Genomic DNA, 25031 nt, shown 5'->3' on the forward strand with positions numbered 1-25031 from the left:
GTTTGTATATGAATCGTTTATCCCTAGAATGTGAAACGAAACAAATATTCATATTTATATTGTTAGCTCCTTCAATCCTAAGATTTACACAAAAACCGTGTAGGGAATGCTTGCAGGGAATTGACCATCGATGGATTGTTGAACTATAAATACAGCTTTTCCTGCTCTCATCCGTCTAATCCCGCACGGTCCGATAACGATGACCGATCATATATCAACAGATAATACCATGTCCCATGAAAACCGATTTCCATTCACATCTCTATTTGTCAACGAACCGGTGGAAAGGAATCTTCAACTCTTCGTCCACACTCGAACAGTTTTCGTCGCTTGCCGACACTCGTCGTAAAATGTTCTGCCAGCTAGTTCTGTGCGCTGTTGCAGGATACGGAAATTTTCATCCAACCGTTCGTGCGTTCTGTTGCTCCATCCATCATTTGATTGCGCCATGGCGATGGGCACCCCCTCGTTTCGTGAAGGCCATAAGTTTATTCATCAGCCCCCAAAAGAACATGAACTGCTTCTGGGTCACTTTGACGAAGCATATCTGTAGGCTTCGGTTGACTGGCAGGAACATATGAATCTCCATTAATCATACACTTAATCTTTGTCGCTGAAGAAACGGTTTGAAACGGTGTGCGTGTGCGTCAGGGTTAGGTGAAGGCTACAATCCTTGCTGAAGTGTCAAGCCTGCCAGATTGTCGCACCGGCAGAGTGTTGACAGTTTGGCACATTTGACCGAAATTCTCACGGTGAAATTATTATTCATTCGTTTGTAGGCGTCTGTAACGTTCTTTCAATTGTATGTTTAAAAATTATGTTATCAGAAAGCATACATAACTCGAAGGAAAAATCTTAAATAAATTTTTGAAATTTTCCATCTACATTTAGCTGTAAAAAATGTATCAGAATCATGTGCCAAACTAATTATATTATTTTGGTTTTCTTCTATTTCACAGTAAAATCCTCGGAAATCCAAGCTGTAGAAGGTCGGAAGATCTCCTTGCCCTGTCCTTTATCTGCACCGTCCAGGGATAAAGTGTACATGGTCTTGTGGTTCAAGGACGACGCCGGAATTCCTTTGTACAGGTATGTTAAACAATTATAAACAAGATTTCCTTTTAAACTAGAAGGAGTTTTGCTTGGTTAAAAGTGAATCAGACATTCTTTACCCAATAATAACGCATAAAAATCTTGTTCAAACAAAACCGTAGTAGTAAAATAAACCATATTTAAGACCCAGATGTTTGTAAAACCAGATTAGTACTGTTTCATGATTATAATTCACCACCAAATCAATTGCTCTTAAAACGCTCTTCAACTGCCGGTCCCAAAACACCAATTAATGTCCAGCAAATGTGAATGCTAGGAACACAAATTTAAACGAAACCAAATGCTGGTTCACTCTTGTTCGAAACGGGGATAATGAACTGAAATTAGACACGCAGCACCCCAATTCCGTGCCCCGTGTATGTTTACCTTTTTTTCTAGTCAAATCATACAGCAAATAATCTACAACGAATATACCGAAGTTTGGAAACTCTCCATTGCCGACGTACGTGTCGCGGTTTATCGTATTTGCCAACGTTTTTCGTATTTCAACGATTTCACACTACAGCTTGATAGTGTTTTCATGATAACTATTTAATTACCAGGCGTTTGTTTTTTTTGGGTGACTTAACACGCACATCGACTTAGCCGTGAAACAGGACCATAACTGTGAGAGGTCAACGTGTACGAGGGTGTAACGTGAGAATGGTTAATTTATGACATAACCTTTGACTGGAACCTTTTACTTCATGTGTTAGACAAACAATTGAAATACAGAACGGAAAGCGCTCGTTCTGTTTCAGATTATCAGTGTATCACTAATCGATCCAAATACGTAGTAAATTTAAATCTCACTTTCTTAAAAAATTCTCTATTCTCTAAAGGGAAGACCTACGGCTTGGCCTTGATAACGGAAATGTAAAAAAATCCTTATAGTAATCTTGTAAATACGAGATCAACAACAAAACAAAAAGATCAATTAATAATATTTGCAAGACTACGCAAATAATGCAATTATTAGGTACTTTAGGATAATTTTAAAGACACGGAAACTCGACCGTAAACACCTAGCGTAACACAATACTTCATCTTTCAAACACTCCCGAGAATAAGAGACAATTTATTTCAGCAAAATTTCCTACCAGATGAGCTGCTGAATGTCTTCCTCCTGCGGTGACAACATTCAGCTGTTGCTATTACAGAAACCACACCACGACAATGAAATATTCCCACACCTTCTCTTACCTGTATGGTTTGAAAAGTGGATTGTTTGCAGTCTCGTTGTTTCAATGCTTCACATACTTAAGGTACATTTATTTCAATTTTTCTCTCCCAAAACTCCTTTTTATTGGGTTGCGGACAGAGTTTTGGTGCGAGAGCAAGGGGAAAAACAAACCCCAACCCAATCGGCACACGGTACGCGACATAATTCACCCATTACCCTAAAGGGATTATTTGAAACGTGCCCATCGAGAATAGCCTGTGTTTTTGAAGGCATGGTATTGGAGGCTCATACGAAGTTGACATTACTTAGAATCCGGGGGCCCCAACGGGATGATGGTTGCGTGTGCGTTTACTAGGGGATGCTTAAGGTTTGGGACAGTCTCTTTTGCTAACGTTAAACCGTTCTTGACACGTTCGCCACATTTGTCGTGTTGTTGCCTCGCTTTCAAATAAATATTGGAAACGATCAAACTTTGCACCATTAGTGGCAATAGTCAATCGATTCGAATAATTTATGTTGTGCTTATTTGAAACTTTGTTGAGACATTTTTTCTACAAAAAAAATGAAAATAAATAAAGATTTTTATTGTATTTATTATTCAATGTTTATGTAAAATAAATAATAGATGAAGAATATTTCTATAGCTTTTAAGTATGAAACATTTTTCGGTATATTAGAAATCTTATTGTAAGAACGAAATCTATCAATGTTTTTTCAAAGAATCATAAACTGACGAAAACTATCCTAAAATAATATAAACTAACAGCAAACTCGATTGGCCTTCTAATAGTGTTGATTTCTTGTACATCGATCTTAACATTACGGCATAATGGGCATTCTAGAAAATAGCCAACAGAACCATTGCAATTGCCTGTTCCAAGCGTCAATCCACTTGAACAGGGCAACAGGTTGCTTGTTAGCAATTTATGTATCCTGTCAAGTGGTGACAGGAGCAAAAAGAAACTCATCCAATCTACTTCATTACACACACTTGTCACTGTTGTCCTTTTTGCTAGTCAACACTACCAGCATCATGATAAACGTCATTCTCCTTATGTTTATCTGTTGATATTAGCTTGGCCTTTGACAACAATCCAGAAGAAAGCAGTAAAGACATAAGGCCTTCGCTTACGTTCCTGTAGTTCCTGTTCATTCTGTAGTAAATAATATTTTTTTTTTAAACCATGACTGTTAATGTTCACATAAACAATTTATGAGCACTCGACATTTACACTTTAAAAGAAGAATGTGTTAAAAACGTGCACTGGCACATACACACATTATACGGCAGCTGTCAGGAAAACTCTAATTGCTATTTAGTTGCTAACAGTTTCAACTGGGATAGCAAACAATTTCGTTGATTCATTCTGTGGTAATTAGCGTCACCACATTGCTTCCCACTCCGGGATTTGAGTAAAATTAAGCGATCATTTCATGTTCCTAACAAATCATCATAATGTTATGACGAAATAATGCCTCACAAAAGTATGTTATATAGATACATTTTTCGTAATATTGCGTTAAAATTCAAGTTTTTTGTATATAAGAATTTGAATAATTATCGAACAATATTCATATAACTATAAATTTAAATACGTTAAGAGAAGCAATAAATTCAACAATAATGAAATATTCTATTACAAAAGCAATTAAATTTTAATAACAAAATTTATACCATCTTGATGAATTGTTTTGCAATAAAATTGCTTTGTTTTCCCGCCAGACTTCAGCAAAACGTAGTTCTGTACCGTATAATGTAAAATCCTATCGAATGGTTTTTTTGTGTGTGTGTTATTGTTACCCGTTTCTCGTTTATTACCACAAAACCGCATGAAAGTGTGCCTTTTCACCGAAAACCTCTGCTAAGTGGTCCATTACTCTCATTAATTGAGCTCTCCACTTCCAAGGCTCATTACTTATGACATTGCAATTATTTCACTTAGCGCCTGGTGGCAAACGGTGGACCCTTATGCGCTAAACTTCGCATCACGAGGTGAAATGAGTGTAAAAGTAAAGTGCGACAATAAGGACTGCGTTTCCAAACGACAGGAAAATAATAATTATATTCAATTAATCTCCAAGAACCGCACTAGCTACCGGTGAAGGTGCTGAAAATTGTTCCATTAACGAATTAAAGTGGATCAAGCTTTCGAAAGGAATACAACACGGTATCACTGTGTCAGCTGTTGGGTCATTATGTAAGGATTTTATTGAAATCAACTTTTTTTCTTGTGCAAAAAAAAATACTTTCGAAGACTCTTGTTTGCAAACAAAAACTCGCCGTGAGTATTTTATTTTATGAAAATTAGTCTAAATACTCCAAAAAAATTTAAATACTCCTAAAAAACCATCCCTTGCAACTCTTTCAATCACCATTGTAATGATATTATTCTCCTCAAGAAGCAAGAGCGAATAACCAACGATAAATCCCACAACGAATCAACTCAACGATAAATTAATTTGGTATTGATACTTTAGGAGCAATAATATTATTTTAGATTGATTGATGCACGAGAAGATGGTTAAGTTGAGAAAAATAAAACATCAACTTAAATATTCTCTATCTGTCTCTTAAGCAATGGTTGGAGTGCAGAAGGTCTTTAGAAAATTTATGCCTCACTGCATTGATGCAAATGCCTTTCTCATGCCCAGATTCAACCGTCCTACCTATTGCCCGTATTCACGTACCACGGTTCAGCCAAGTTCTCGGAGATGCCTACGTAGCAGAAGGCATCGTGAAACGCTAACGACGTTTGGTGCGCCCCAATCAGCTTGGCTCTTTGCAATCGCAGGATTGTTGGATATTCATAAATTCATTGTGGCTTCCTAAATTTTTCAATTTTATTTTCATGATCCGCCCAACCCGGCCAGTGATCTGCCAGTGCAATAAAGTTGATTCCACCGCGGCAAAAGTGACAATCCCGACCGACCGGTGCCCGTTGCTGAGGGTTTTTGGATCGGTTTGGTGATTCGCGCACCGCTTTGCAGTGCATGAAATATGACGAAGCACAACGCAAGAAATGTTGCGATCCTTCGAAATGCAGTCCATTCCATTGCCATTCGACAGCCAGCCAGAAAACGAATGCACGAACCACGGCGACTGGGCGAACCTTCTTTTCCATTCGGGCTGAATTCGCTTCCGGGTTGAAGCTCGGGTTGACTTTACAGTACTTTGCGAAGGGGCTATAAAAAGCTGGCTTCAATGAATATTTTGCATATTTCACATAAAAATCATTCCTTAAGCTGGATGTATTGTGACTGCAGTGGTATGGTTGAACGTGATAGAGCAGGTGCTTTTAGAAAGGCGGCTGTAAAGGATTTTTCGTAAAGTAATGTGCTTTTATATAACTAAGGCACGGCAGATGAATGTAAAAATGTTATGGCGTATTAGTTAAAAGTGAAAAACCGAATGACTCAACCGATTATATGAAAGTGTGAAAGTGAAGTACTTCAAACAGTGCTTTCGCACACCGAAAGTGTGCTTTTTTATTGAGCAAATATCTTTACAATTTATAGTCCTCCAATTTTCTGGTAATTCTTCTTTATATGTGGAATGCAACTTATATGGAATTGAACAAAAAAAACTTTCTCGGTGCCTGTTATGAACTCGAGCAAAATAATGAGAAATTGAAAAACATCTTCCAAGAGTGTGTTATGATTAGTGATGGGAAAATTCTGAATTTTCCTGGTGTCGGGCGGGTTTATCACCGAAGCAATTGAAGAGGTTATTCAATCAATTCATTTAAAACAGTTCAATCAACTGCACTCGCCCACTAACCAAAGTTGAATCCGGAGTTAAAATCGGAGATTACTCCTGAGATAACTGTGGATTCAGCTCCGCAGTCAGCTCCAGAGTAATCCGGTATTAATTTCGGAGTAACTCGGAGTCAAGTTCCCACCACTAGCTATGATTCAACTACCGTACAACTGCGCAAGACACTCACACACAAATCTTTTAAGTATTATGATCATTTCTAGTGAAACAATTAAAATAAAAAAACTCCATAAATTGGTACCAAGTATATGTATGTCAGATACTCACGCTCTCCCCTGCAAGTTCCGTTGATACCTTAGGGCAATATTTCACTCAAACATCCCAAACAGGCCCCGTGGGCTATCCTTCGCAAAAGCAGGACAAGATCCCAAATCGCTCGCAAAAGGTTTGCCTGAAGGACATGATAATACGCTTACGTTTACAATATTCCCCTCATCTATCGTCAAGCAAAAATTGTCCGACAGTGTGGAAAAGGTTGCTCGGTTGCTGAACACCCACCTATTCGATCAGTGTAGCAAGAACGGAGCATCAAACGAACCTCCCAGCTTCGTAACACAAATCACCTCGTAACTGGTGAAACTGATTGGAGCTAGGAGTGGGATGATTTTTTTTCTCTTTTCCTACACAATTTATTCATAGCGTTTGACCGTTTCCTATGCGTTTCCGATTCGTTTTCCCTGAAATTGGTTCCATTTCATAAAAGGTTTTCCAAAATAATCGACAAAAGCACGGACACCCACCTTTTTTTTGGGGGCAAAACGTCTCGCATCACCTAACGTTCGATAAAACGATGAATCTGTGTACAGCGTCCAAACGGTCAATGAGTTTCCGGTTATCGATCCGTTCCGGAGCAGAGACGTATCGCACATTGGTAACATATTCGTACATACACGGCCGCCGAAATGGATACCAATCAAATACACCAAATAGCCATTTTTTTTGGTGATTTTTTCTATTAACAACCGCGCACATGTTTATCAAATTCTGGAAAACGACTCCTCGCCGAAAGGTTTAAGAACCGAACCGATGTATGCAAAATAATGGACTGAGGTATTTTAAGCTTCTTTTCGTTGTGACGGTGGTAAATCTTTGAGAAAAAAAGCAAGAGGTAGGGGGACCTCTTCTGGGCCTTTATATCGCAAGCAGTTTGATTTGTTATGTTTGATATGTTGGTTTCGATAATACGCCACTGAAACGAGCAATGATGCGTAACGAGAGAAATTCTTCAAGCACTTCTATTGGTGAACTATTGGTGAAATACAAATTTACATAAATATGACATTGTCGTTTTACTATGAAAAACATACAACAGACCAGCTGCAAAATAATGAACCACTTAAACATGCGAACCATTTGGGGCGGCCAGGTGGTATATGTGATAAACGGCGCCAGTCCACACGGCTGGACCGGGTTCAAATCCCATCCGGAACGTCCCCCCGTAGCAAGGACTGACTATCCGGCTACGTGGTAAAATAAGTCTAGTAAGCTAGAAATGGCCGGCGTGACCTGTAAGGTCGTTAAAAAGCCAAGAAGAAGAGGAAGAAGAAGAGGAAGAAGAAGAAACATGCAAAGAACGATGTTGAATGTTCAAAATTTACGTTAATATAAAAACTAATGACAGTTATCATTTTGTTGTTATCTTGTTATTTCCAATATAAAGGCCGTATGAACAAATATTTGTTACTTGTTTGAAATATTTTTTAAATCATTTTGTAGTATTTCCTTTTATGCATAGGAACAATTGAAAGTGTGAAAAAATTACTTTAACATATTTAATCCCTTGTTTAGAAAATGGCTTTATGAGGTTTGTTTTAAACTATAGTGAATTTTCTATTTGTTTATATAAAATACAAACAGGATGCTAATGACATATATTAATTATTTTAGGTAATTATTTAACTTCTTTTTTCATTACATACACTGTGCTACCTAGAGTGGTCGTAGTAGCTAGTTGCATAAAACCCTATTTAACTAATGAAAGTGCTCGAAAACTTCTCCCCTTAAACATTATAGTAGTGAAGGTAAAGCGCACAGTCCTCTTTTTACAGTCTAGTATAATCTTCTCCAAGTGTTCGAAGATTGTATTCTTTTACCTATCTCTCCTCTCAACCTAGTGATTTACACCTCAGATGCTTCAAAGTTGTCCTAATTTAAGATCTCCGGGTTGTTGGTGCAATAAACCGTTGAAATGGGGATTAAATTGTGTACTGTTTCCTGGTTGTGTAGCATATATAAATATTTATGCAAAATTCTAGACGATCAAAACCCTCAGAACATGGTTGTTTTATGAACGCTTTCTCTCTCTCTCTCTCTTTCTCTCTACCTACAGCTTTGTTTACCTATCTGTCTATCTATCACTGAAATTCGCCCTAATTTGTGTACTTTCCTCGTATATCTTTAACCTGCACCGCCTTATTACACATTTAAAAGCATCTCAACCAAACCAGTATGTTATGGAACCATCGTGGAAAGCTTTATTCTTTGCTTTTCCTATTCAAGAGCACAATTTTTATCATCGCGAATACACCGGTAAGGCATTGGGTAGTAGAAGCATCATCGTCCCGGTGAATTCCGATACTATCGTGCTGTGCTAAGAAGACACGGAACTGTAAGTGAAGTTTCTTTTTTTTCCACTCCCTCAAGGATGTATGTGTGGGGAGTGTTTTCAAAAGGCTTTCACCTGTACCTGGTGTAACTGAAACTCTCGGCATACAACCGTCGGTAAGCATGTGTAGATCGTCAAGCCTGAAGGGTACGTCACATTGCTCCATTAATGTCTTGGGCTTTCCCCACCAGGGGTCCGAAATGAAAACACTATCCGTTGTGTCAAGTTCCCTTTCTTGTTTGCATATGCATGTTTCGCGACATTCTATAAACTTGGTGGCAAAATCAACCAAAGCAAAGACGAGTGCACTACAGAAAGAGAGAGTGTCATTTTCTTCACTTTGAGGACGATATTTTCTTACGCCCCTTGCTGACTACCGCCACACTCGATCGCTTGTTCGTAGCGTCATCGAAACCCGAGCGGGGAAAAAGCTGCTGAAAAGGCTGATGGTTCTTTAAGCGGTCGTTTTCAAAATAATGTCGACAAAAGCCCAACGCCTAAACGGGGAGACCAAGAGACACGGAACCGTCAGATGCGAGAGCCGTGCGCTGTATGCTGAAAATCGCAAGAAGCAAGCGAAATATGAATGAGCTGCCACGTTCTATGAAGATATGACGGGATAGAGACTCTCTTGAAGATGTCCTCAAGCTGGAAGGCTCATGTCGGCAGGGTACTGATGACGGTGCAAAAAACCTGATGCTTTCCCTAGACACCATTCACCTGGTGCTTTTTGCAGGGCCGATTATCTACACACAGGCATGAGGATGGTATTCACATTTTCCAAAACCAGTGTGCCAGTGTGGAGTGTCGCAGCAACGCTACGTGCCTTTGCTGAGTCGGGCTGACGCGCGTGAATGTCAATATGAATGTGAGCAAGTGAGACCAACGATTGCTGCTGCTGCTGCTGGTGCTCGGCAGGAAACAGTCCGTGTTGGGTTGTTAAATGGAAATGGTAAATTTGCTTTCACCTGGCTATTTTGGTTTTCCTCACCAAGAGCAAGACGGTGAAGCCCGAAAATAACATTAAAAGATTGGTTTAATGGCATGAAATGAATTTAGGGTTTTAATGAATCGCAAACGTATGCATGTGTGTTGTATGTCGAGTGATGGTAAAAGGTAAACGGTGCACTTTAACTAAATAAAAGACAAATTTAGCTACACAACGTTGTGAGTGAAGGGTTTGGGAGAAACCATATCATCTGCTGGATACCGCTTATATACTTGTAATTCAATCAGGAAGAGCTTGTTTTTATTGCTCATGCTTTTCAAAAGATAAATTAAAATCATATTACACCGCTTTTGTAACAACTTCAATGATGGCAAGTCATGTTTAATATTGGATTTCCTAGAAGTAATTAATTTTTATTACATGTCACAAAGAGTATGAAAAAGATTTTTAAACTTTTTCTTTTAATCGCTGTCCTGTGTTGAATTCTTAGTAACACTATTGAAATCTATTGTAAGCCTTTTTAAAATCATTACTACAAAGCGTTAATACCGAGTAATACTGTACACATGTGCGAGACAGGAAATAATTTGTTAAATGAGCAGATTTAAATGTCACCAAATGATCGAAACATCACCAGAAAGGGTTGAATGAAAACTAAGCCACAGATAACGTAACTTTTCAGCCGTATGATAACAATCATAGCAACGTCGGATCAACACGTTGCCTGTCAGAAATCGATCGAGGACTGCCGCTTACCACGCCATGGGAGTAAAGGCCATATATATATATATAGCTGCCGGCAAATCGTATCGCTCCCCTGGTACCACTTTTGCTTACAGCGCAAGGGTAACCGGTCTCTTTAAAACCGCAGAGTAGTTGTAATCGGTTGGTTTAACATAACCGATCCGGTTCTCGATTGCTGGTGCTGTTTACGGGTTTCTTTTCGCCTCGTGAAACAGCGCAAAAAGGACTACCCGATACTAGCTGACACTCGTCGCACCGGCATTTACTTACCACCGTTTCTAATGGGTTTTCTTTTGCCTACCCTCGCACACTAACCAGACACTCAATATTTTGGATCATCCTGACTTTGCCACTGCTTTGCTGTATCTTGCCATTTTTAGACAGGCTACTTTTGTCTTCTGTCGAACGATGGAGGTAGCGGTGAAATGTACCCCACGTCTAGTGGTTGTCAATTTTTGTGTCTCACTTTCCGCCGGTTCGTTTCCCTCAGTGGTTGAGCCACAAAGTCGACACCATAATCCTTTGCTCTGCAGAAGATTATTGTACATTTACATAATTAAAACATAACAAAAGCGAAAACCGTAACCGCAGCCAAGTCCTTTTCGCGCTGTGTCGCGCTGTTGATGCTAAAAAAACAGTCGTACGATCTTCGTTCTACTAGGAGTTTGGGAGAGAGAAGAACTCGTTCCAAGGTTTTTTATTTGACTTCAACAGCGTCGTATTTTGTGCGCTGTGAATGGTTTTCTTCAATATACAATGATAAGCCAACAGAAATAATGATAGTGTGATGTACACTAACCACATTTGTATGTATTGCTCATGAGAATATAATGAATGCCTTCGTTAGTTAAAGTTGGTGCTTGTTGACATTAATCTCTAATGATTTAATGTGTGATATTTAAATTAATGTTTAACTATTTATGCTGAATTTATGTAATACAGGGTGATTATACTTTCAAAATGTGTTTAAAAAATCAAAATACAAGATAGAATTTTTCAAGTCAATTCCTAATGAAACAATGTTTATTGAGAACTTTTAGGGGATATAAGCCGAGAGCACCGTACTTTTGTTCTTTATGACGAGCTTAGGACGTTTCTCGAAAGAATCGCACGCGGCACGCACCTAGTTCATCGGTATTTCGTCCCAGATCTCGGAAATGAGCTTCTGAAATTGGTCCACAGTGTTCACTTGATGTTCGCTCTGCTTGGCCAGTATGTGTGACTATACAAAAAAAATCCAGTGGGTTAAGGTCGGAGGAGCTGGGAGGCAACAAAGACTTATCGAGAAAATTTGCCAAATTCCGTCCAGTTTAATGACTGATCCTTCCCGTAGAGTTCCCGAAGTGCCAGGACCACAACCTTCTCTAGAACTTCGATCTTACAATATGCTGCGTTGATTTTCACCCTTTTCTCGATAAATAACAGTGGGATCTTCCTACGCCTGGATAAACCTCAAAAATCATCATTGACGCGGGGTATCGGAATCACTGGATGTTTATTAGGGATGGGAGGATGCTGGCCAACGTCGGCACCCACAACCGATCATTTTGCACATTGTACGGCTGCTGCCATACAAAGAGTTCCTCATTAGAAAACACGATCACCTGGCCTGCGTGCCGCGAAAGTATCAGTTTGGCTCTGTCCAGCTTCCGTTAGTTCGTGAACCTTGCGTTTCTTGTAAGGATGTGTCCTTCGTCTCGATGGTATGAGCAGTCACGATCAACACATGCAGGTCAGTCGCGGTCTTTCGGATCGAGCGGTTGATTTTTCGGCCGAGCCCGTCTCCTGGTACCGATGGATGATGGTGTAAATGAAATTCCGCTTCATCTCGCGTGGTTTCAACCGCCGGAATATGTCACTGGGTCGCTCATCTCTCACAAAGAAAAATTTACTACGATGTCGCGGTACTCTTTCATCGAGCTTAGTAACCAAACAACAAATGACAACAAGTTGGCATTATGTGCAACGGTTAGTGGATATTCGAGGTTAAAACTACCAACAATACCATTACAATGAATACTCGTGGTACAAAGCTACACAACGATGTAAAGTTGTATTCGAACTTATTGAGCACCCTGTAGAATATGATAATGTGTGGTGTATGTGATAAACGGCGCCGGTTCCAAACAACAGGACCGAGGATCAAATCCCATCCGGACCGTCCCCCGTAGCAAGGACTAACTATTCTTCTACGTGGTAAAATAAGTATTGATACGGCATTTTCCGTTCTTAAGAAGTAAAAAAAATATTAAAATATGGAGATTTGCTCTGTTTAAACTTAAACGTAGTGACATATTATTTTGCCACAATTTTTTGTGATATGTAGCATGCTTTTTATTTTTATCGTATAGCGTAGATTGCGTAGAAATGTGTTGCTTGCACTTTAAGTAACTCGTGTCTATTATACTTGAACGATTTGTTTTCACGATTTTAAAATTCTTATCGACAATAACAAACATTATTACCCGTATGTAAATGCGATACTCACGATAAAACGCTAGTATAAATACTAATCTTGAATGACATTTTTCAAAACCATCAAAATTCTTCACGAATCGAAACATTCCTTCCCATATCATCAGCGTATTACCTTGGTTCCATGGTGCAAATATCTACCTAATGTGTTATACATGCAAAAACAAACAAAGACTTTACGTTTACGCCATGACGGCCTGACGGTTACCAGCGAATGGGTTGTTAAACAAAGAATATTCGTGCGGAAACACAATTAATATTGTTCATCACAAATCCTTATCAGCGCATTCCTCGCAAATGCTGGAGGCGTGCTGCTGCTAGCTGAAGAAAAAGCGGAAATACCTAGCAAGAATGTTGTACCCGTGGACAAAGAATTGTACGCAAGGAATTGCTGTACCGTGATTCAACCAGGAACCATGAAATGTTTGCCATTATTTTTGTCCTCCACTCTGGCTTTGCTTTCACTCTGCCGAGCTGTGTACGAACACTGTGTTGTGGGGCATCGGAACCAGCGTGCTGGTGAAACTAACTTTAAGTTTATCAAAACGATCGACCGATTTAAGGCACGTTATAACGCTCGGGGTCATTCCGTAGCTTTCATGTGAGCTTTGATTGCTTTGTATTGAATGGACCGGACTTGATTCCCGTTTTGGGGCGCGTTTTCATTTGGTTTCTTTCAGTGATTACAGCGTACCGACTGTACTGGTCATCGTGCGCTTTGGACCATTCAAACTGTTTTTTTTTTTCTTTTCTGCTCTTTTTTTGCCCATTTTGCCCCGTAATGAGCTTTTCATTCAATGTGAGCCCCACTGCCTTCGCAAGCCACTGTTCGAAGGAATTTTCATCCAAATTGGTTGAAAATTCTAAACATGATGCCGAAGCAAATGTCCGAATGGTAACGGTTATGGGAAATAACTTGTTGCTTTTTTTCTTGGGGAGGTTGTTTTACTCAAACCAAAACCATCGCCCGAGTGCTCGACTTTCATTGCTGGTTGTGCATTTGTGACGACCGTGCAAGGATCTTACAAATTGCTCTTCGTTCAATGTATGATGGTCGAAGAATTTGTGCATTCAAGCGATGGGTTTGGAAATTGAAATAACAGTACTGCCCTTTTCCATTGGATGGCGTCATACATGTTGTGCTGTTTTGAAATTTGGATCGTTACATCACGTCGTGTAGAAAAAAAACGTGTGCAATTAAAAATTGTTTTTGAATACTAAATCATTCATGTAAATCTCTGCTAAATAATTAAAAGCACATTCGTTTCATAACAAGAAGCCATGTTCTTTTCAAAACATGCCGGAAAAGGCTTTTATTTTGTGACTTTACAACATATTAAAAGTTTCACTTTTTTGGTGAATTGCGATTGAATATTAGAATTTTTCAAGCTAACCCACGCTACATGATGTCCCATTTTGTTGTTCGTACGCTATAATGTGCCGCCTGCTGCTTATTAGAACCATCAATCACCCGATCCATGGATGATAGGTCGAACGACTTTTATTTTTTCTTTCTTTGTTGCCAAATCTCTAGAAGCTCTCCGTCTTGCACGTGTCCAGGTTATCTCACATCCAGCCGCGCATTTGCCAACTCAACTAAACAGCGGCACTGACGATACCTATGGCACACTGCTTCACTCATCCATCATTCTTTCTTTGCGTTCGACTTGCCGACTTTCGCAATTCAGACCATTCTCGAAAACATAGCCAGCGACGGGAAACAAATTACCCACTCATCACAGTTCCCATGCTCGGTTCGGCATAAAACGGGGCGGCCATTTTTCGTTCGCTTTCCCATAGACGCGCCATCGTCAGCCGGAGCGCGCCGGCACGATAAACAAAACGCACCAGAACGCTCAACCGGTAAGCGGCAATAGCGACTGCGTAAACATTTCCGGAACAACATAAATCATTTAATAAACGTCATCAACTGTCTTTGTACGTTGTGGCCCGCCCGCACCCGTACCCATGCATGTCCGCGATACCGTTGACTGATAACGCGCTTTACAAAACGCGAATGCGAAACACGTTAATATGTGTCACACGTTATAGCAACACGCGTCAAGCCGAAACGAATCATTCGCAACACTCCACCGACAAAGCCGCGTAACGTTCACGGTGAAGAGTGCTGTCGAAAAGTTTAGATAAAAGTCACCGGCGTGTTGATACGTTTTTCACTTCGTGCGCCCTGACGCATTCATTCACCCGGAACCATTTTCACTTTCATACAAAGGATGTTACGCTTGTTCTTTGCCTTTCAATATACAAACAGTTCGGAAGTGTGTAAGACATGTTATATGTTGCAATTTACGATACGCTTCCGTCAGGCTATCAAGAACATTTTGAACACGGTACCAGGCGCCTCCATTTCGATGGGTCGTTAAATATTGTTTTTACATCTAGCGATCTGTTCCAGTTATTAAAACCAAAAAAGATGAAATATGTAACTAAATAGTTAAAAATAGTTTTAAAAACAAATTAAATAATTAATTATCAAAACAAAAGTTGGTTAAATGCCGTAATGATTAAATATAAAATAAATACGAACAATGCGTTTTGGAAAACATATTTAGTAAAACATTTACATCTTGAAATAAGTGATCTTTTTTTAGTTAAAATTTTCACGATTTTGTTGTTTTACAGAAATGATTTCTTATTTTTTAAATAGGCATATTTGTTCTTTCAAATTTGTTGTTTATAACCATTTTTTTCATGAACGTCAAATTTTAACTCGTTTTAATTATGACGGAAAATCATGGTATTGTTTCTAAAACCAATATTTGCTAATTAATTTTCTAGGTACCTAAATTGAAAATCTTTCCTAATCATTCAACCAAATCTACCTCAAAACATGCTAATACTAATCGTAAAACGAGTAAAGCGATATTCCAGTAAAGGATACTGAATAAGACCACAACGTTTAATTCTACTACTGTGTTGCTTATCCTGTACCAGCATCCATGCCGATGACATACCGATCCGGGTGTATAGAAACGATAAAGTTTTAATAAATTTATTTAGCAATTAGTGTCATCAAAGCGAAGCCATTCTCATACACACGTTTCTTAATTGCTCCACCATTAAGCCATCGTTTTCTAACGACCGTCGGGGGGTCTTTGCCATCAGAGTGCGACAAGCTAGGGGTACACCCTGCTAGCGAGCATAATGATGCCACTCTCTTTACGTGGCAGGAATTTTCTTTACGTACGGTCGCGGGGAAATGGGCAGGGACGATGAAACAGTCTTCTACTCCACAAAAGGGTGTGATAAAGCAGTGAGGTTAAACTCGAGAAATCACTTGCCATGTGTCAGTTAAGGTGAGCTTCAGTAAAAGTGTAACGTGCGACTTTTCAACTATCCGACGCGTTCGGTGCTTTTACATACAATGACAAAAGATGGCTACCATTTCAAAGTATAACATATCGCTTTAGGGACCTAAATATCAATGACATGCAACTTTTTGCATTATCTTCTGATGCATCATAAGCATGATATATTTGAAAATTGATATGTTACTTTTTCGGGTTTAAAACAAATGTAAAATTTTTAAACTATCAAAAACAAAACAAATACTTTATTTCCTGAATACGTTACGATGTCCATTAAGTCTTACGTCCTAATGACAATAAATAAATAAATGAACGACGTCCATAGTCAAAAGAATGTGATCATTTATTCCTGTAATCTTCATCCTTTTATTTACAGCTTTGACGTACGGGGGAAACCTTTACAGCAAGCCCGGCATTGGTCAGCGCCGGAAATTTTTGGACCCAGAGCCCACTTCAACACCGACACCGATCCGGCTACTCTTGATATACAGGTAAACAAACCCAAATCGGTCAAAAGTCCAGTCGGTGCGCATGTTTTTGTAACCTTACTAAACTTTGTCTCTTACGTCAATAATGTACACCAAACCAATATCAAAAAAACTCCTTTAACATCCTGCTGTAATTCAACAAACTTTCAAGTTTCGAACGCGTAACATTCGCCAAAACGGTTAACATTTCATCCTTCTTCATCTTAGGAAAAATAACATTTCAGGAAATGTGCTTTTTTCTCAGACGTTATGTTTTTATACTCACAACATCAACTTTTCAAAAACCTGTGCTGTGATTTTGATCGTTTCCGTTTTTCTTTCTTCCGGTTTTTCCTCCGGTTTGCTCCGGTGTGCTCCATCCCCATCCAAACGCATTGACGCCGTTTTGTGCTACCACCTCACTACTGCCATCCTCACGCCACCTGCCATCAATTTCGGGCTGGCCGGGAATTCTCCGTACAACGCGGTACAAATATTTGCTTAGGACGTCCGGCGCCATGACGAGGGTGTCTACCGCTGTCGGGTTGACTTTCGTACCAGTCAAACACAGAGCTTTCGATATAATCTCAGCATCATCAGTGAGTACAAACAAGCGGCATAAATAGATGATTTGCAATGTTTTTACCTCTGGCCTTTTTTTGTTTTTGTTTTCCTTGTGTTACGTACCCGTCCAAGAAGGTTATGCACTAATCCATCTCTTCACCACGCTGATCCATCCATCCACGCTAATGCCTGACTTCCGTAATATTTGCCAAATTTGACATTTTACATTGTTGCATATTTCATGTTTAATCCTTTCGTCGTGACACCGACGGTAGGCAAGGGTACTTTGGCAAATTAGATTGAGAGAATTACTTTGCCCCAGCTTTTGTTCTTTGTTGCCATGTAGATTTGTTTTACTTTTTACACATACCCACACACACACAACCACGCTCGGTAATACATCAGATTATGTATGTCATGACTTACAACGTTCATCCGAAATGTCAGCAAAACCTGCCTTAACGTACCAATGTTATGTGAAAATTCATCTTTGGAATGATTTCCCTTTAAAATGTTTTCTCATCACGAATAAAAACTCCTTTTAAAGTTATTAATTATTTACTTTAATACACCTTTTGCGCGTTCTATGAGAGATGTTTATAATTTTTTCAATAGAGTTTGATAATTGAAATTGATCAGCTGTAATGTTAAGATCACCTACTTACATTACTTACAAAATGTAGGTATTTAAATGCAAATTTATTATTATTATTATTTTTACTTCTTAAGAAGGTTAGTCAGTCATTGCTATGGGGAGACGGTCCGGATGGGGTTTGATCCCCAGTCCTACCGTGTGGACCGGCGCTGTTTATCAGATAGACCATCGGACCAATTTATTTTATTTTATAAAGTCGCTTTCTATCTACAATAATTTGTCTTTTTATTAAATTATAGATTAATAGCTTGTGAAATAATTTTCAAATGGGAAAATATTTTTAACAATTATTTAACAAATGAAAATCTAATGATTAGATAAAATAAATTTAACAACTTCTGATAAAGTGATTAAAAAAATCTAAAAATCTAAAAAGAAGTTAAAATTTCTTTTTCTACTAATTTTAATGCCATTTTGCTGGTAAAATGCTCCACCAACATGTTAATTTGTGAATGTGAACAAAACAAATGTGTTAACGAAGTTCTTAATGTTAGTATCATGTTCCACCATAAGATCTTTCGCTCAGACACACACACACACACTAAATTATTACCCCAAGGAGATTTCGGATTCGGTTTCAACACGTTGCGTTTTGTGCGGCAAGGAACCTTGACCAATTACAATCCGGCTAGCCCATAGCAACGAATGCCACTGCCCAGCAATCCATAATCGATCAATGTCCATTGTCTGTGACTGCAGAACAACAACAGACCGACGCTTTTGCCGGAGGGATCCTTAGTACGCCACAACTTATCGGCAACAAGGAGACGGCATCAGTGAAGCGTGGGTTTTCTTATGGAATTTCGAAACACATCAGTTCCGGTTGATTGAGCCTCCAACAAACCATTGCAGATTAAGGTTCTTCTGCTGGCAGTCTCAGGCATCAGTGCGCCACAATCGGCCAACCGGCTAGAGGCCCTTACTGCCCACGCAAAACACGCACACTCGTACGCCAGCACGCACGCAACGCTTGCACCATCCTCCCTCCCCCCTTTTGGACCATTTATCACACTTTCCACACACCATCTCACATTACAAGCGATGTAAAATGGTGAGCAATTCGAGGGACCTTTGGAAATCGAATGTGGATCAACCTAAAACAGGGTGTTGTCAAGTAGGTTGTGAAAGATTTTCAGCTACTTTCGGTACACGGTCCGCTTAAGGTAGATGCCTCGTAAGCCTGAATATGTACATGTGTGTGTGTGTTGTTTTTTTATTTGTTCACCACCACCGAACCTTTTCTTGCTTGCGCTTTCTTTCGCCAGGCGGAAGGTTATTTATGACCGGCTCCATTGGCCGCACCAACGCATCGGTTTTAACGATTTGCAGGCCGGAAAATGGGAAAAACAAACCCGAAAGAAAACCCGTCCACCCATGATCGGATTCGGGTGAAGTAATAAATTTTCAGTACAGCGTATATTTTATTTTTGCTTACTTGACCCAACGCGCACCTTGGTAACACGCGTTTCTGTGCCCAAGCTTTGTTAGTATCAGTCCATTCCGGATGGTTTGGTCTGTGCATTTAACGGTGCCCACGTGACCACTGGGCCAGGGCAATCGATTACGCAGCGGGACCCTAAATATACCGAGGCCTGCCGGTGTGGTTGGTTCACGTTGAATCGAATGCATGTTAAGAACTTTTCGCTAACTATCCCTTAGAAAGATTTCTTTGCAAAATCAAATCAAACCGTAGGAGCACCAGTCGGAAACATGGCAAATAATTTGCTAGAATTTTATGTAAACACATGCCAGTAATGGTCATCCATCAAACTTGCACATTGATTAGGATAATATTTCATTGCAAGTCGTACTGCGGTACGTTGCGCATTCACAAACTTATCCCAAGATTTAAAACATAAACCATACATGTTTTACATTAATAATGTAACCTTTTTTTCTGAACGCAAATTATTTGCCTCCTCGTCAAAAAAGCTGCTCGATAAGCTTCCACATATTTCGTTAAATTCACATTTTTGAGACCCTAGGCTTCATGCCAACCTGAGGCTTTACGCGATAAAACACATCGCTTGAAAGGAACGTTTTTCACGTTGTCTCGACTCAGTTTTTTTTTTTGCGCAACTGATATCCGTACAAACTGGATTGCCATCACGCGACCGCCCTGATTTGGCACCATGCTGGAAGCTAATTTATACAGTTTTCCATCACTTTTGATGTAGGGGTTCCCTAGGATCGATAAAATCATCAACGTTTTGGTACACGGGTGGGCAAGGGATAACCTTGCGGCACTACAGCAAAACTGTCAAATTAGGCTAGCAGCAAAACGTTGCCTGTGTAGAGTTTTACAACGAAAAATTATTTCGAAACATGATAATCTGACATTAAGCTGAAGTCACCCCACAAAAAAAATGTTCAACATTGATCAGGACCTTACGGTGTATAGCATTTATATGGGAAAAAATGGAATCATATCACTTTTTCATTTTTTTACATATACTTAATTGTTTATTTCTTATTATGAAAAAGTAACATAGTTTCTTATCGTTATTTATTATTAAATTCAAATAATAGTGATTCGTAGTAGAATATTAGTCCTAATTGCATGTACAACATACTATAATTTGAAATTTTCTTTATTATTGTTCTATTCATTCGTATCCTATCAGATCTTATTAAGTTCTTTATGGGGAGTAAGTTTGGGAGTCCTATGAGTTTAAATAAACTATAAACTTCGGACAAGTTACAGTTTTATGTTCGATATTTTCTATAGTATTGTCACATGTCAGTAAGAATGCATCGCCCGCCAGCCCTAGCATATACAATGTTTTCCTTGGAGGCATTTTCTCATTTGTCATCAAATATAATTAGTCTTAGTTTGCCATAAATTAAATCTCTTACGTCCCCAGATTCTATTTGTGAATATTCTTCCATATTTTTTCAATTTACAACTGTGAATTTATTATAGAATTTATTCTCTCCTTTAAATGGTTTTTTAGTGTATTTTTTTAAATATTCGTTAAGGAATTTTGAGGATGAATTTTTGATAAGTGTTTTGTGGCAAGAAAGCTATTTCTTTTACTATTTCTCTTGTGCAAATATCATCTATTTCAATGTTTTTAATAAACGGTGGATTAGCTATGGATTCTATATTTCTTTTAAATATCCTTAAACATTCTTTTTTTTAATGTATCTGTTAATAAGTAGTGTTTTGCATTTTAGTGTGGGTATGGCAAGGTTGCTATCAACTTTGATTGATCGTCTATTCCATATGAATATATCACTGATAACGTTAATGTATACATCCATTCGTAATCGTGTAGCTTTGTCAAAATAGTCAATGATTTTAAGTTGATTATTTTTTCCAAATAAGCATGCTTCAAGTTTTAATTAAACTCGTAATTAATTAACACTAAATTATTTTCTCATGCTAATACAGATTTAGTGAAAAAAAATATTACAAACACCAAGAAGAATCGGTTCTCTTCTTCCAGTAGAAGAAAACTATAGCAAATTGTTCAACATAGCTGTTGACAATCAAATGAATGCTTTCTCCTTGAACTGAAGAAATGAAAAACTAACATCTTTTTAAACTTCCAACCAACTTCATCATCCCACTTTGGAAGCATTTCATGTTGATGCCCTTCCTGCTGGCAATGTAGATGTTTGTCACCTAGCATTTGTTCAGTGTTGAAGTGTTCGGTCTTTTGTAACAATCGGATTTTCACGCTTCGGCAAATATTGATTTGTCATCCCAAAGCAGCGTAAATTGTGTTGCTTCGCAGTTACAGATGTATAACCGCCACGGAGCCACCATTTCCCAAAAAAGCCGGTACCAAGCATTTGCATAAGTAAATATTTATACTGCAACGTTAGCACAATGGTGAGGAAATTTGAGAATTTAATTCATTTGATTTTTGCGGAATTCAATTTACTTCCTCTCTCTGTCTCTTTCTCCCTCTTTCGCTCCTACTCCGCTAAGAAAAAGATTGCTCATTGTCATCGGAAGACGTTGTATTTGAAATAACGAAATTAATGAACCCGTCATTAGAGCTTTGTTCAAGCAACACATTAGCATGTCGGAGTACAACGGAGTGTTGCTTGAAAATGATTGCATTAACGAAAAAGGAATAAGCAAAGTAGAGTCCTTTCTAAAAAGGTGTGTCTCGGGAGCACCGTTTTTCGTGAATTATTCCCAATATTCCGACACTTCTCACTCAATGGCGATGATGATTAGCATATCGCTGACGACGCATTTTGGTTTTCCATAGTCCATCACACCTGCCGACGTTCTCGACAGTACATTAGTGCTGTGCGGCAGATTACCAAGCCTTAGATGCCGACGAAACAACGCATCGGTCGTGTCAAAGGTGGCGCGTGCATTGGTTCAACCATCCCGGTATCAATCAACAAACGTATGAAAAATTCATAACTTTCGTACATGCCGACGGATCGAGAGATGTGGAAGTCTGGTGCTTTAGATGGTTTGCCCGATACCGGAAGTGCGAATGCCTTTTAGCACATCTTGGCTCAACGACAATAATCATCGTGCTGCCAGGAAGGGACAGATGACTAAGCTTTTGAAATATATTCCAAACAACCAGTAAATAGTTGCACTTTTGGAAGAAATTTCTATGCAATCTACTGTATTAATGAAACATGTTGAAGACCGCCGAACACGCCAATGTGTCATTTGTGGAAGGAATTGCTGTATTTTTTGTCTTTTGTAGGAAGTGCAATTTGCATAAAATTACTAAAATTTATCATAAAATTAAGATGTTCTTATCGTTAAAGCCCAATTAGAGATGCTTAATATAATTGCAAATATTATGTTTCGTTTCAAATGCTTTCACCAATTCAAATATTATTCTTTTTTTCCAAATATTATTAACAAAAGAAAATATACAACATCCAATTAAAAATAAACAGTTATTAACCTTCTAATATACCATTTGATTGTCCTATATCTGTGGTTTGCTATTGCTGTTTAACTATTAAAATGTCTTTCATCCGGCAATCACTTATGCATAGATTTTCCGCATTAAACAATGCACTTTAGCGGAAGATGAATGAATAAACATCAATTAAGCCAACAGCTTCTTTAGCGGAAGAAGAAAAAAAAAGATAATTAAGCGAACAGTACGCATAAGGGATGGGTGTGAAAAACTATTTTCCTCTCGGCTTTCAAAGTACTTGTGCTATACTTCACGACACTAAGCGTACCGGACGTTTCTGGGCTGACTTCACTTCAGTTTGATGTGCGCCGAGGTTTGCTGGACGGGTAAACGACGGTTACGGAAGGGTAGGGGAATATGGTATCATTTTTCTTAATTAAGTTGCTTCCGGTTCCGTTCCAAAGCTAATTAGTTCCGTTTTCTTCAACACCTAGTTTTCCGGTATTTTTTTTTGTTTTTGTTTTTTTGTCTATGCATAAACAGTCGCCTCTAGTCAGGTCAGGAGTTGCTTGCTGCTCTTCGTACTTCCCCCTATCGAGAGACAGTGTTGCAAAATTGTCAACAACAGTGGTGGAAAGAAAATGGTTCAAAGAACCGCTGACGTATGAAGCAAATCTCGCGAGCATTTCAACCGTCAATTTCATGTTTATGGCTTAATTCCGGTTGACTAAATGGATGCAAACCACTAATCATCGCCTTAATGAGTAGGTTGGTTAGTACGAAACGCCTTTATTTGTGCCTTTATTTGCCACCGAATGTGGCGGCCGGTTGCTTGTCATCTATTTAGCGATTTATTTTGTCTATTTAAATCATATAAATTTTTTTTTACTTAATTTTATTTCTCACTTACTTTCTAAGGACATTGTTAAACGTTTAAAATTGTTAATACTTATAAGATATTCCAGAATGTTTGGTTCACCTTTTTGAAATATTTTTACTCATACCTTCAAAATTATTACGCTTCTAAGGTAAAATGTGTTTAAAATCTGATAATAAATCTCCCGAAAACCTTGCTCTAACATTTTTCATTCATTCTAATGATCATTAAGGTCGTAAACTCAGGCATAGGTCATTCGCTTTTTTCTGTGCCTCATATCAGGTAGCATAAAAAAAAACTCCCAGTTTACTACCTTAAGTAGCAAAACACCCGTCAACCAGTTTGCTGCTCACACTTAATGGCCAATCATAAGCGGAACCAGAAATAGAACACTTCAAGTGGCAAAACAAAAAGGAAAAAAACCACATTGCCATACAGACACTCAAAACTTTACTCACGCTTAGAGTGCATGAAAATAACGCACAGGAAGTTTTGCTGAACGATCTTATATCGTAATTTTTTATTAGCTCCCGTCATAGCATCCATAAAACCTTCTCCAGCACTGCAGGATGGTACTAAGGACAAACAAAATTCTTAGCAATTCCTGCCACTACGAAAGCAGACAAGAGAAAACGAATTCACGAATGCATCTGTCTCTGGCCAAAACTTGCTGGACTCTTTTGCTTCTTCTTCTTCTGGCGTGAATCATAGTATTTGTTTGTCCAAAAAAAAAACTTAAAATCTTCAACAGTTCACACAACTAGAATGAAGGCTTCTTATTTTTTTCAGCAAAAATGTCTTTCAAGTGCTTTTCTTTTGCCGGCGTGAATAAAGTGAGACTGAACCGTGCCATTTATGCATTCGGGTGTCAGGAACGTAATTATTTCAATGACCCTTGCCACCAATTAAATGTACCATCTCGAATGAAGGAGTAAATATCCTTGACGTTTGTCGAAAGATTTTTGGTGTTTTTTTTTACTAGCATAAGCTGTGTGCGTGTGCCCAGCAGTGAAAGTGGAAAGGTTTTATCGCTTTACGTACGTCTCAACGTAGGTTGACCTTAGTGAAATACTCTTTTGGTTGTGCTTTGAGCAGATAATAATTTTCATGTGCTATTCAACCAAAATTCTATCTTGGAAAGCGTCATAGGACAGAAACCAACTGCCTGCCATGAAATCGGTCACAATGACCTGCAAGACAGAGTGGCCTTCGGGGAGGCAACGTTGGTGTAAAATTGAGTCTTCTCTGTTCAGCAAACTGTTGGTAAGGAACAGCACTGCTCCTATTGCCATGCCAAGAATGTACGATTGAATTTTCGTTCTAATGAGGTAGTAAAAGTTTTAGTGCTTTCGGGAATTTTAAGTTATCTCGGGCTAATGCACAATTAAACACTGAGAGACTCAGTTGACAACGAGTATTTTCATAGGAGATAGAAGATACAGTCGGCTAGTTAAAAAAATCTTTTT

General features: G+C 38.7%; 1 protein-coding gene across 3 annotated transcripts in view; it reads left to right on the forward strand.

The window, feature by feature from the left end:
• Positions 1-25031, forward strand: part of LOC125762519 (CD166 antigen-like) — a 202381-nt gene that overhangs the window by 104866 nt on the left and 72484 nt on the right. For all 3 annotated transcript variants that reach the window (XM_049424687.1, XM_049424686.1, XM_049424689.1), the window contains exons 4-6: positions 960-1089; positions 16529-16643; positions 17125-17218. In XM_049424687.1, coding sequence (XP_049280644.1) covers positions 960-1089; positions 16529-16643; positions 17125-17218 — 339 coding nt within the window. The remainder of the gene's footprint in view (positions 1-959; positions 1090-16528; positions 16644-17124; positions 17219-25031) is intronic.

Source organism: Anopheles funestus, chromosome 2RL, assembly GCF_943734845.2.
Source record: "Anopheles funestus chromosome 2RL, idAnoFuneDA-416_04, whole genome shotgun sequence".
Lineage (NCBI taxonomy): Eukaryota > Metazoa > Arthropoda > Insecta > Diptera > Culicidae > Anopheles > Anopheles funestus.